The sequence below is a fragment of the Oncorhynchus mykiss genome, chromosome 17 (assembly GCF_013265735.2).
Source record: "Oncorhynchus mykiss isolate Arlee chromosome 17, USDA_OmykA_1.1, whole genome shotgun sequence".
In the NCBI taxonomy this organism is placed as follows: Eukaryota; Metazoa; Chordata; class Actinopteri; order Salmoniformes; family Salmonidae; genus Oncorhynchus; species Oncorhynchus mykiss.
The window spans coordinates 51,966,744-51,979,620 of NC_048581.1; the positions used below are offsets into that span (position 1 = coordinate 51,966,744).

General features: G+C 42.7%; 1 protein-coding gene across 19 annotated transcripts in view; it reads left to right on the top strand.

Annotated features, from left to right (window-relative positions):
• Positions 1-295: 295 nt before the first annotated feature.
• Positions 296-12,877, top strand: part of LOC110494059 (neurofascin) — a 154,940-nt gene continuing 142,358 nt past the window's right edge. For 8 of the 19 annotated variants that reach the window (XM_036950086.1, XM_036950092.1, XM_036950094.1 and 5 more), the window contains exon 1: positions 297-584. In XM_036950086.1, the coding sequence (XP_036805981.1) occupies positions 444-584 (141 nt within the window). In that variant the 5' untranslated portion in view covers positions 297-443. Of the gene's footprint in view, positions 585-12,877 lie in introns of all 19 variants that reach the window. The other 11 variants (XM_036950095.1, XM_036950096.1, XM_036950104.1 and 8 more) reach the window with 7 other exon arrangements.

The following is a 12,877-nucleotide window of genomic DNA, read 5'->3' on the forward strand; positions in this document are numbered from 1 at the left end:
TGGGTGATAACTAAACCAACTATCTGGCTTTGTTTTTCCATTGGAATTTAGTTGTGCTTTTCGATGGCTGAAAGCATAGTGATAACACATTGGAAATTCAACTAACTTTTGGCTGTCTTTTTGAGTGGGTGAATATAGGTGGTAATCTCATTGATCAACGTCTCAACCAAATATGACCTAATTATTCACTGTAACCTCCACCTCTCCTTCAACAAATAACACCGCACCAGAAGGTTTCTATTGTCACCAGTTTACCTCCCTTCCCCCCTCAACCCCCATTAACACCTGTCCAGTGGTACCCGGGGTGCGCGCCTTGCACTCCTCCCGATAGCAGCGTGCTCCAGTCGAAGATGCGATTGAGGCTTAACGGATAGGGAGAGAGGAGGAACAGCGAGAGAGACTGAATAAGAAACGGGGAGAGCGAGAGAGGTAGGAGAGAATCCATGAGAGACCTGTACCGCATTACACGAAAGGAGAGAGCACAGACACACACTCTCTCATACACAGCATACGCTACTGCAGAGCTGACACACATCGCGGAGAGAAGGAGAAGAAACAGCGATATCTCTACTGTCACGGCACAGGTAAGCAACAGCAGCACTATATTAATCTAACAGGCTTCTAATAATATTGACTAGCGGCTAGCGGGTTTATGAAGAGTTGGAGATGGGGAGATGAAATTATGATGTGAAGGGATGCTGCGTCTTCGGTAAAGACGGTGGAGGTTGTCGGTAAAGCCCTGGCCTTGTCGTTAATCTGCAGTCGTTCCTGGCCGGGAATTGGGCCGAGCCGAGCCCAATGCTCTGCGCGTCGCTGAAAGATGCTGCGGTGGGTGATTTTTTGCTGCTCTGCGCAAATTATAAACAGGGCCAGAATCTATGGAAAGTACAGTCGTTTATTCCACACACCCATCACATTTACGTATTTGTAGGTAGTTGTGATGTTTGACATAATATCGAGCTGTAGAGGAGACAAACGAGCTATTGAATGGTTGTTAGCAGGGTTGTTTTGTTAGGCCAGGGGGCTGCGGGCAGAGATGGCTGGTACTGTAAATGATCCTAGAGAGAGGGAGGATGATACTAGCGCTCCTTGAAATGAGAGTGAGTGACTGGTCATGGAGAGATAATTCAGGGGATCGGTTTGTTTATCTGAATCAGGTCATGTCACCAAACCAGCCAATGGTCCCTTGGCTTTCATGGGAGAGTATTTTGTTGAGCGTTCTGATTCATCCATCCGCAAGGCCTCTGTGTAAGGACACACGTTTAATTAACTAGGCCTATTCACTGCTTATACATTTGGGTGGAAAATCAACATGTATAGCCTTTTGCTTTAGCTGAGTTTCATTTACCTGCTGTCTAAGTGGAGCAAACTAATAACCTATCTCTTGTGTGGGTTTTTGTGCACCTGCATATAGGGAGGACAGTGTGTAGTGTATGCCCAACATGCTTTGGGTAGAAATTGCATTAAAACACAAATCTAGGATCGGTTTATCCACCTCCAATCCTAAACATAATTAAGGGGGGAATGCATAACTGACCTGTGATCAGATTACAGGGCAAACATCCTCTTACACTGCAGGGCCAAATACATATGATGAGCTATCATGTCATGTGACGTTGGGGCATATTATTTAACCTAGACAGGGCTGTATTAGCTGTAGCTGTGTTTACCCTGTGTGTGTGTGTGTGTGTGTGTACGTGTGCGCATTTGCGTGTGTGCGTGTGTATATTTGTGTGTGCAACTGTGCATATGTGTGTGTATCAGTACCTGGGCTGTGGCCTGTGTTTGATGGCGTTACATAAGGGCTATAGAGGGGAACATCTGTCCCTCTTCTCTCCCCCCCAGCAGGCCATCTTTGGGACAGCTTAAACACAGCAGCAGCACTGGACAGATGTCAGCTGGAACTATAACAAAGACCCCCCCTCACAGACTGACTAACTGACTAACTGACTGACTGATAGACACACTGACTGACGGACGGAAGGACGGACGGATGGACTGAACGACTGAGCTCAGAAGATTTGGAGAGTGAAAAATTCCTGTTGAATAGAAATACTAGAGGAGCATGGCTGTGGATCACAATAGTGATAACATCATTATTAGACAGACAGACAGACGGACATACAGTCTTAAAAAACGATAATCTCTTTCCTTATCTAATAATAGAATGACAAAATGTTCCTTTGTTCTATTAAGGAAGGAAGTTGGTCTTAATTGGTAGCCAGCATGGAGGAATGGAGGGAAAGAGGGAACGAAGGATCCTTGTCTGAATTGCACTCAACAAACAAATTAATTAGACATCATTTGATTTAAATATTTTATCTGTAGAACTGAGAAAATTCTACCCCCACTGACTTTATTTGACCCCATATATACTCAGCTTTCACTAATGACCTTACAGATCAGGGTTTGGATGCAGAAGCATAGAAACATAGATCGATTACCATATTATTTGCTACTGATCGACACTGATCAATAAAAGGCCACTCTGAAATATGCAGTTTTGTCTCATGTTTTTGGGGTAGCGTGCATTTGGCAGGAGTGTCCACCAGAGCTTTTACCAGATAATTTAATGTTAATTTCTCTACCATAAGCCGCCTCCGACTATGTTTTAGAGAATTTGTCAGTACGTCCAAAATGCCTCACAACTACAGACCACATGTATGGTGTCGTATGGGCGAGCGGTTTGCTGATGTCAACGTTGTGAACAGAGTGCCCCATGGTGGCCGTGGAGTTATGGTATAGGCAGGCATAAGCTACGGACAACATACACAATTGCATTTTATCTATGGCAATATGAATGCACAGAGATACCGTGATGAGATCATGAGGCCCATTGTTGTGCCATTCATCCACTGCCATCACCTCATGTTTCAGCATAATAATGCACGGAACAATGTCGCAAGGATCTATACACAATTCCTGAAAGCTGAAAATAGCCCAGTTCTTTCATGGCTTGTATACTCACCAGACATGTCACTCATTGAGCATGTTTGGTATGCTCTGGATCGACTTGTATGACAGCATTCTCCAGTTCCTGCCAATATCCAGCAACTTTGTACAGCGGAGTGGAACAACATTCCACAGGCCACAATAAACAGCCTAATCAACTCTATACGAAAGAGGTGTGTCGCGCTCACACAAGATTAATGGTGGTTACACCAGATACTGACTGGTTTTCTGAATCACACCTCTAGCTTTTTTTCAGGTATCTGTGACCATCAGATGCATATCTGTATTCCCAGTCATGTGAAATCCATAGATTAGAGCCTAATTAATTTATTTCAATTGACTTATTTCCTTATATGAACTGTAATTTAGTCAAATCTTTGAAATGGTTGTATTTTGGTTACATTTTTTTGTTCAGTATACATTAAACTGTTTCCATTTCTAATCTACTGCTCTAGGAGATGCATATCTACAGTAGCTCCATCACAATAAGAATGTACCACACATACACACACATACGACACACACACACACACACACACACACACACACACACACACACACACACACGACACACACACACACACAAAAAAATACAATGCTTCATCATAAAGGGAAACCGGAACCCTGGAGTCGGATGTCTTCAGGCTATAAAGACATGTAAGCAAAACCTCCACCTGTTTGTCAAGAGGGCAAGGGGGTGTTATTAACATTGCTAACACCTATCCAATCTTTTCCGATCTACACAAGTGCCTATCGAGAAGGGGCTAGGAGTCCATTTGGAATTGGGCAACAGTACCAGACTGAGTCTAGTGGTGTATTTTAATAATATCTTAGCTCACACATTCAAAGCTTTTTAACTTTCAAACCCACACAATTGCTTGGACTTTGATTTGTTATGCTACTTAGTACCTATTTGTGGTTCAAATTTTTTATTTAGATTTTCTATTACTATTCCCCTCCAGGAGGATCTGTGGTTTTCGAATACCTGAAGCTCTCCTGATACTTCTTTGTCTTCATGAGTCTAGTGGTTAATGGAGGTCTTGTGTTCTAGTGGTGGATTGTGATTTCTCTCTGTGTTGCAGTACATATGTTTCACCACCAGGTGCTGATATTCCATGTAAAACTCTGTTGTTACTCCACTGATGTGACTGGTAGCAGAACAGACCCCCAGTGTCTCAATGCTGAATGGCTTCTGGATGTTAATGGCTGACATCTGAACTGGATCAAGTCAAACGTTACAGGTTTGCTCCAATAGACCCTGCTCCCCAGGGGAGTTTGTAAACACATCCTAGATGTTTCCCCACCATTACCTCACAGGCCCTTTGTTTGATTCCAGTCTTGAGTCAAACCCAGAAACTGTGTTGGCTTAGTTTAGCGCTTACAGGTGCATCTATACATATCCAGTATGTATGTATTTGTTTGTATATATATATGTATGTGTGTGTGAGTGTGTGTGTGTGTGTGAATGTGTGTTGTGTGGCACACACACACACAGACACATGCACACAGACACACACACACACACACACACACACACACACACACACACACACACCTGTCCACCCGACCATCCCATCCCAGTTCCTCACACTGTGTTTGGGCCATATGGCCTCTTTCCCAGTGATCCCTGTCTCTGGCATGTTGTCAGCTGATTGGAGCACTGGATGGCAGTCAGTCCTGGGGTAGACCCGTGGAGGTGCGCCACGATAGGTCAATTAAATCTGCATTAGAGAAGCCTGCTGTCCTCTCAGTGGCTCAACTGGCATTGGACTGAGCCAGACAGCTAGAAGAACTGCAGGTTTTAATTCAGACCTGGCACTCAAGTCTCATTCTGTAGGTCAGGAAGATACAGTCTGATCCATACACCGTGCTTTGTTTAAAGCTAGAATACACACACACACACACACACACACACACACACATGCACAACAAATGCATCCTTTCATAGGTTGAGTCATCCCATCATGAGAAACTTGTCTTTCTCTTCCCTCCCTCCCTCCTCCATCCTTCTTTTACCTCCCATCCCTCCCTCCCCCTCCCTTCTTCCCCCATGCCCTCTCACGTTTACCATCCAGAGGTCTTTGTTTCCAGTTTCTATTTTTAAACACGAAATAGCAACTTCTTCCTGAGGGAAGGGCTGAGCAGAAAGGGAGAGGTGTGGGAACGGAGAAAGAGAGAGAGAAGTGCATCTGGGCGAGGTCACTTTTAAGCGCATCATCTGGCTGTGAGCCAGGATGGATGGAGAGAGTGAGGGAGGGATGGAGGGAGGAGAATTTCCTGTAGACTCTGACCCAGGGAGGAGCTGCCTGTAGGGTGGTAGGAACACTGGCTCAGCTCCAGGATTCACTCAGGCCTCCACGGAGACATCAGTCTGGAGGCACAGAGAGAGAAAGAGAGAGCGAGAGCCCTTACATCGAGCAGACAGGATGACTAAGGGTTATTCTTTGTAAAATGTGCGTTGCTGATATGATCAATACAATGTGTATTATGTCTTAAGGTTACTCTATGTTTTGGGTCCTTGCTTTCACCTCTGTGTGTGTGTGTGTGTGTGTGTGTGTGTGTGTGTGTGTGTGTGTGTGTGTGTGTGTGTGTGTGTGTGTGTGTGTGTGTGTGTGTGTGTGTTTGTGTGTGTGTGTGTGTGAAGGGAACGGTCTTAAAGGCAGGCAGGAGGATTATGTCCAAAATAGTGATGGTGGTAGCAGTGGTAGAGGTAAATAATAATGTCTGCAAAAAATAAACAAAACAAAATGTTGAACATAACCAATTAATTGGTTGTAACCTCATTGAACCTCTCTCCGGGCAAAATCATTGCCTAAACTAATAGGGATGCACTTGACCAATTAACTGGTTGGAACCAGAGAGATCTCACTAAACAAAATAATACATTGACAAAATGACATGTAGACGGACATGTTCACAGGTGTGCCTCGTGATAGAGTGAGGAGGTGCACGAAAGGAGCTCCATGAACTGCCAACAAACACAAGACAAACACAAAGTAAGCTACAAAGACAACTGGATGACTTGCTAGCCACATGGGGAGTACAGTGTAGTATTTATACAACATTCAAATCTCTGGAAAAAGTTTAGGCAAGTCATAATTCTAGAAGGCAGAAGGTAGTGCACTTGGCCCCCGTGGCCACCTCCCTGTCTGCCTGTCGGTTTCTCCCTCCTTTGATCAGTAGCGTGTGTATGTTTTCTTTTCACAGAGACACAAAGAGACCTAAACAAAGTGTCCATTGATAGGTTCTGAAGTATAGCATCAAAGCTAGCAGGGAAAGAGGACTACACTTACTAGAAAATACTGTTATAGAGGACTCATTTTACGTGGTCTAGTTGGCTCTGAAAGTCCCTCAAACCATCAATGACAGTAGCAATGTTTTGTTTTTGTTGGTCTAAAGACGTGAATGGTTTCTGGTGCACTCTGATGTGTGCACTAATAATAACACTCATGGCAGAGCCACACACACACACACATACACACTCAGTTAAGTACACAGTTAGGTGCAGCTACACACACAGTAGAAGGCAGCTACACACATAGTCACACACACACTGCTGACTTCACCATCTGTGGCACTGTATCTACTTCCAGTTACGAGGTACATCTCCCCCTTCCCCTGTGTGTGTGTGTGTGTGTGTGTGCACTCTTCTGCTTCACACCTGCACGTAGCACTGTAACATCAAGACATACAGATGCATCAAGGACAAATCCGACAGGGGACTTTTCAGCTTTGATAACGACAAGAGCAGAGCAGGAAAACGAAATGTTTTCAGATAAGTTACTAATATGTCTTTCTTTTATACACTGTGTTTACCCTATGGTGGCTATACCTATTCTATTCTTAAACCACATATAACTAAGCACACACCACTAAATGATAGCGTTCTATTCTATGTTCTCCTATTCTCCTATCCTGTTTAGACATGTTAGGAGCTGCATATTTTGTATGTGTGCATGTCTGTCTGCGGTGTGTGTGTGTGTGTGTGTGTGTGTGTGCTGGTTAGTTTTATTAGGGCACATCTGTAGGTAGCATCTGGCGTTCTTCAAAGAGGAAATGAGCCTATAGTAAATCCTCTAATCATTACTAGTCTGTCTGTAGGCCCTTGGCTAACGCTCCTCACCACAGAGATGTATGACCCCTTGGTGAGTGCAGGAAATCGGGCTATTGTGGATGCTGGTACTCCAATATATTCACTTTATTTTCATTTGACGATAGAAAATATTAGGAAAAAGATGAAAATGAATGTTTTTATGGCGCTCTTACCCTAAAAGCACCTGTTTATTCAGGTATTGATTCCCATGTCAAATCAACCAATCAATGACATGAAGACCTGCTTTTTACGTAAGTAGTTTTGCTATAAAGACATTGACCACATTCCTCACACTTTGGTGATGTTCATTCATCTCATCAGATGTTGTAAAATATCATAACATGACAAAATACCTTTGGTCTGGATAAAGCATTTGAATGAGAGTGATTGATCACTGCGTTGTATTTATTTAGCAAGGTTCTCCACTTAGTAACAATTGCCATTGTTTTCAAGGTAGTTCTGGCTTCATCAGACGCCTAAAGTCCTAAAACTACCTTCCTTCCGACCCTGTCCAGCAGCTGTTGACTTATAAGCCTATCACAGTGTTCCCACTATGGTAGAGAGGACAGGTGAGGAGCAGACACCACAATAGACTTTTGTTTTCAGTCTGAATGTCCCTTAACCTGCCAACAAAGGAGACCCTCCCTCTGTTTGAATTTCTCATCAACCACATATGGTTTCCCCCAGCCATGTGTGTGTGTGTGTGTGTGTGTGTGTGTGTGTGTGTGTGTGTGTGTGTGTGTGTGTGTGTGTGTGTGTGTGTGTGCGTGTGTGGTTGTCTGTCCTGGCTAGCTGTCTGTAGCTTATTGATTACGTTAACCCATCAGTGGATCAATGAGAGTGTGACTGGGGGTGTCACCTGATATGATTGGCTTTGTCACCTTGGTGTTAGGAGATGATGGGGTATTTTGACCCCTTAAATGACCGTTGCCCACTCCTAGGGTTACAGAGAGAGGTGAAGAGAGCTTTATGTGTACTGTATGTGTGAGGGGTTAGAGGAACCAAACCTAAAAGGGTCATGATGGCACACTGTCATGGTTGTTGAGTGATAGAGCTAAGGGGAAAAAAAGAGAGGGACTCGATTCGATTCAATTCCTCCCTTTGTGTTCTTATTCCACTGCATCACACCCAGTGTTGTCGTCTATAATTACTACCGTCGTTATTTTAAACCCCTCCTGTTCAGGCAGGTGTGTGTCTGTGGGCCATATAGCACTGCAGTGTTAATGATGGCTGATGGGATAGGGTCAGGGGTCACAGTCCTCCATTAGGGAGGAGTGTGTGTGTGGTCTCCAGGTGGTTGCTTTAGCTACAGTATATAAAGCAGTTCTAATTAATTACAGTAAAAGTGTAATTGTAATTAATGACGATGGTCTGTTTTCCTGTAGTGACATAGGGGCCATTGCTGTAGACAGAATGGCTGTGCAATGTCTTTATAGATGCAGTTAGATTCGAGTGGAGTGTACAGTACACCCACTATCAACTGTCGTGTCACGTTTGCTCTGATTGTCAGCAGTACTGTGTCATTTTACCCTGTGTGTGTCTTTGCCGTGACCCTCTCCACAGTAGACCTGAAATGCACATACAATAACACCTAAAAAAAAAAGATATACAAACAATGAACTTTCTTTTCATGTAGGTAAAGTTGACCTTATAGCGGGCGTGTTTTTACGATTGATTATAAGCAATTGCTTTGTTAACTTAGTCCGTCTGTTGAACTGTCTACATCTCCTCCTCTTTCCAACTGTCGTATGATGCTCCAGCAGCTAATCAGCTGGATGTGTGGGGGTGTAGAAGCGCTAGCCAATGGGCTATCACACGTCAGTAAAAACATTGTTTGATGTGTGGACTTTATTTTCTACAATGCACATTTCCATTGCTCGCTAGCAAATAAATAAATTGATCATCTTTAAAAAAAATAAAAAAATAAAATTAAAAAGTTGGATGTGTCTGACTATTCATGAATTATCCAGCAGCAGTCTACAATGTTCTGGCTCTAAGGCCAATGATGCCCTAATGGTCTGTCAAATGGACAGTGCGCCAGTCCAATCCAACCTGGCATGGTGCAATTTGATATGGAATCCCTTCTTCATTTATAGGCTAATCAAAGCTGATAACTAGGCTATGGACATGTTGTGTGTCTTTGTTTCTATTTGAATGAGTGTCAATTTCATCTACATACTACAGCATAGCTGTCACTCTCCCTTTCATACCGTCCTTGTCAATTCATTATCTTATAGCCTACTTTCGGAAAGCCTAAGGTAGGCCTAGGTATTTTATACATTTTAAGGATTGGAGAAGTATTTTCTCTTGTGTTTGACATACGCTGGTGGCTTTGATTGATAGGTGCTTTTACGTGGGTGTGGCGTGTGTGATTTCGCTGATTCTTCTCTATATGCCTAATATGACCATTCAGAAAGTTTCCTAAAGTAGCATGTCTGGACTCTTTAATAATTATCAAATGCTCCTCTCGTGATTTACTCTTGTAAAAGGCCTATTTTCAGTAGCTTAGGCTATATTGTTTCTCTCATTACGGCATCCTCTCTTTGAAGAACATATGCTAATGCAACTGCCATTGAATGACCGCAGCAGCAGGGTTTGTGATGTTTTGGGAAAAGTGGGAGAAAAACCCATTGGACTTCATGTGAATGGTTTTGTGCTCTGAAATAGGTATCACGTTTCAGATAAGACCCAAATGCAGACTGTGTTGAAGTAACAATGTTTATTACAGCAACAGGGGCAGGCAAACGACAGGTCATCCATAGATAATGTTGTCCAATTGGTTCATGTTCCACGATAATTGGTGTCAATGGATCTCGTTATCCTGAAACTTTTATGATCTAAACATGGAATATTGTTAGTCAGTTTCCATAAAACTATGCATGAAGTGTAATGCAACAGTTACTTATCATTTTGATCAGTTGTATCAATTGATAGTTAGATCATTGTAATGAAATGAATAGACAGTCATTTCAGATGTAATGTGTGAATTTCGTTTTGAAATGGTAATATGTTAAGTTGTGTCATTTTGAACAGGTGAATTTAGTTCAATGAACAAATGATCTTAATATTATGTGTATTATATCCAAGCAATTGGGAAAAGTGTTATAGTTTTGAAAAATGTGCATTTTGATCATTGGTTGTGAGTTTTGTGTCTAGAGTTTTGAAAAATGACATCAAGTGATTGTAAAAAAACTGTAAATGGTGTAAATACAAAAATGTGACATTCCTCTCCAATCTGACATTTCTTAATTTGTATACTATACCTAAATTTAGAGGTAATAACCACCACCGGTTCTGCCGGTGACCGTGTACACTGGCCTGGCCAATTACCTTAACCTCAAATTCCAAGACTATTGCAGCCTTAATGTGTGTGTGTGTGTGTGTGTGTGTGTGTGTGTGTGTGTGTGTGTGTGTAACCATCACTCTCCAGCTGACAGGGACAAGCGCGACAGGCTCATGTGCAATAATGAGAGAAATTAAACAGGAATGAGAGAGTGAGAGAGACTGCAGTCTGTCACCATACACACACAGCCTGCATAGTGTCTCCCTCTCGTCTCCTCTCCCCCTTTTTCTCTCTCTCTCCCTCACACACTCTCGATCTTTACAGTCTGTCACCATCTACAGTCCTCCAACCTTTCCGTCTCTATCCCCCTTCCCACTTCTCCCGCTCTCCTCTCTTCTCCCGGCAGATGGACAGTGGTGGTGGGCTGACGGGGGTGAGGAGGTGTGAGGGTGTCTCTGTGGGGACTGAGGGGGGTGAGGGATGCTGGGGTCTTTTGATAATTTAACTGGCCCTCTGCTGCCCTCAGGGGACGTACTATTGTCTCCATTGTTCTCCTGAAAGTGGGCCAAGAAAGAGGAAAATTAAGAGGGGTATGAGAAAAAGATGGGGGGATTGATTATTAAGAAAGAGAATAAGGAACACTGAACATGGGGATGAATCAATGAGAGAAAGATGGAGCAAGTGATTGTAAGTGATGTTCGATTTATTTTACTGGTGGAAGTGTTTTGTTTGATGGTACATTATAGTGACCATATTGTGATTTGGGCTCAATGGATCATAGAGGGTCAACTGTACTGTAAATGTAAATGCTTTCTTTCATCCAAAATATCTTCCCTCAGTTCTCTCTCACTCTTCTGAGGTATCTGTTCAGACAGCTACGTCTCTTCTTCTCTTCCCTTCAATTCAAATGGGCTTTATTGGCATGGGAAACATGTTTTTACGTTGCCAAAGCAAGTTAAATAAACAAAACATAGAATTTAACAGGAAATTTTGCACTCAAAGGTTGAAAAGAGATAGACATTTCAAGTGTTATATTATCAGCTATGTACAGCAATGTGCAAATAGTTTTAGTACGAATAGTAGGGGAAGATAAATAAACAGATAATATGGGTGGTATTTACAATGTTGTTTGTGCTCCACTGGTTGCCATTTTCTCATGGCAACTTTGCGTTGTACACAAAGTACAGTGCCTTGCGAAAGTATTCGACCCCTTGAACTTTGCGACCTTTTGCAACATTTCAGGCTTCAAACATAAAGATATAAAACTGTATTTTTTTGTGAAGAATCAACAACAAGTGGGACACAATCATGAAGTGGAACGACATTTATTGGATATTTCAAACTTTTTTAACAAATCAAAAACTGAAAAATTGTGCGTGCAAAATTATTCAGCCCCTTTACTTTCAGTGCAGCAAACTCTCTCCAGAAGTTCAGTGAGGATCTCTGAATGATCCAATGTTGACCTAAATGACTAATGATGATAAATACAATCCATCTGTGTTAATCAAGTCTCCGTATAAATGCACCTGCACTGTGATAGTCTCAGAGGTCCGTTAAAAGCGCAGAGAGCATCATGAAGAACAAGGAACACACCAGGCAGGTCCGAGATACTGTTGTGAAGAAGTTTAAAGCCGGATTTGGATACAAAAAGATTTCCCAAGCTTTAAACATCCCAAGGAGCACTGTGCAAGCGATAATATTGAAATGGAAGGAGTATCAGACCACTGCAAATTTACCAAGACCTGGCCGTCCCTCTAAACTTTCAGCTCATACAAGGAGAAGACTGATCAGAGATGCAGCCAAGAGGCCCATGATCACTCTGGATAAACTGCAGAGATCTACAGCTGAGGTGGGAGACTCTGTCCATAGGACAACAATCAGTCGTATATTGCACAAATCTGGCCTTTATGGAAGAGTGGCAAGAAGAAAGCCATTTCTTAAAGATATCCATAAAAAGTGTTGTTCAAAGTTTGCCACAAGCCACCTGGGAGACACACCAAACATGTGGAAGAAGGTGCTCTGGTCAGATGAAACCAAAATTGAACTTTTTGGCAACAATGCAAAACGTTATGTTTGGCGTAAAAGCAACACAACTAAACACACCATCCCCACTGTCAAACATGGTGGTGGCAGCATCATGTTTTGGGCTTGCTTTTCTTCAGCAGGGACAGGGAAGATGGTTAAAATTGATGGGAAGATGGATGGAGCCAAATACAGGACCATTCTGGAAGAAAACCTGATGGAGTCTGCAAAAGACCTGAGACTGGGACGGAGATTTGTCTTCCAACAAGACAATGATCCTAAACATAAAGCAAAATCGACAATGGAATGGTTCAAAAATAAACATATCCAGGTGTTAGAATGGCCAAGTCAAAGTCCAGACCTGAATCCAATCGAGAATCTGTGGAAAGAACTGAAAACTGCTGTTCACAAATGCTCTCCATCCAACCTCACTGAGCTCGAGCTGTTTTGCAAGGAGGAATGGGAAAACATTTCAGTCTCTCGATGTGCAAAACTGATAGAGACATACCCCAAGCGACTTACAGCTG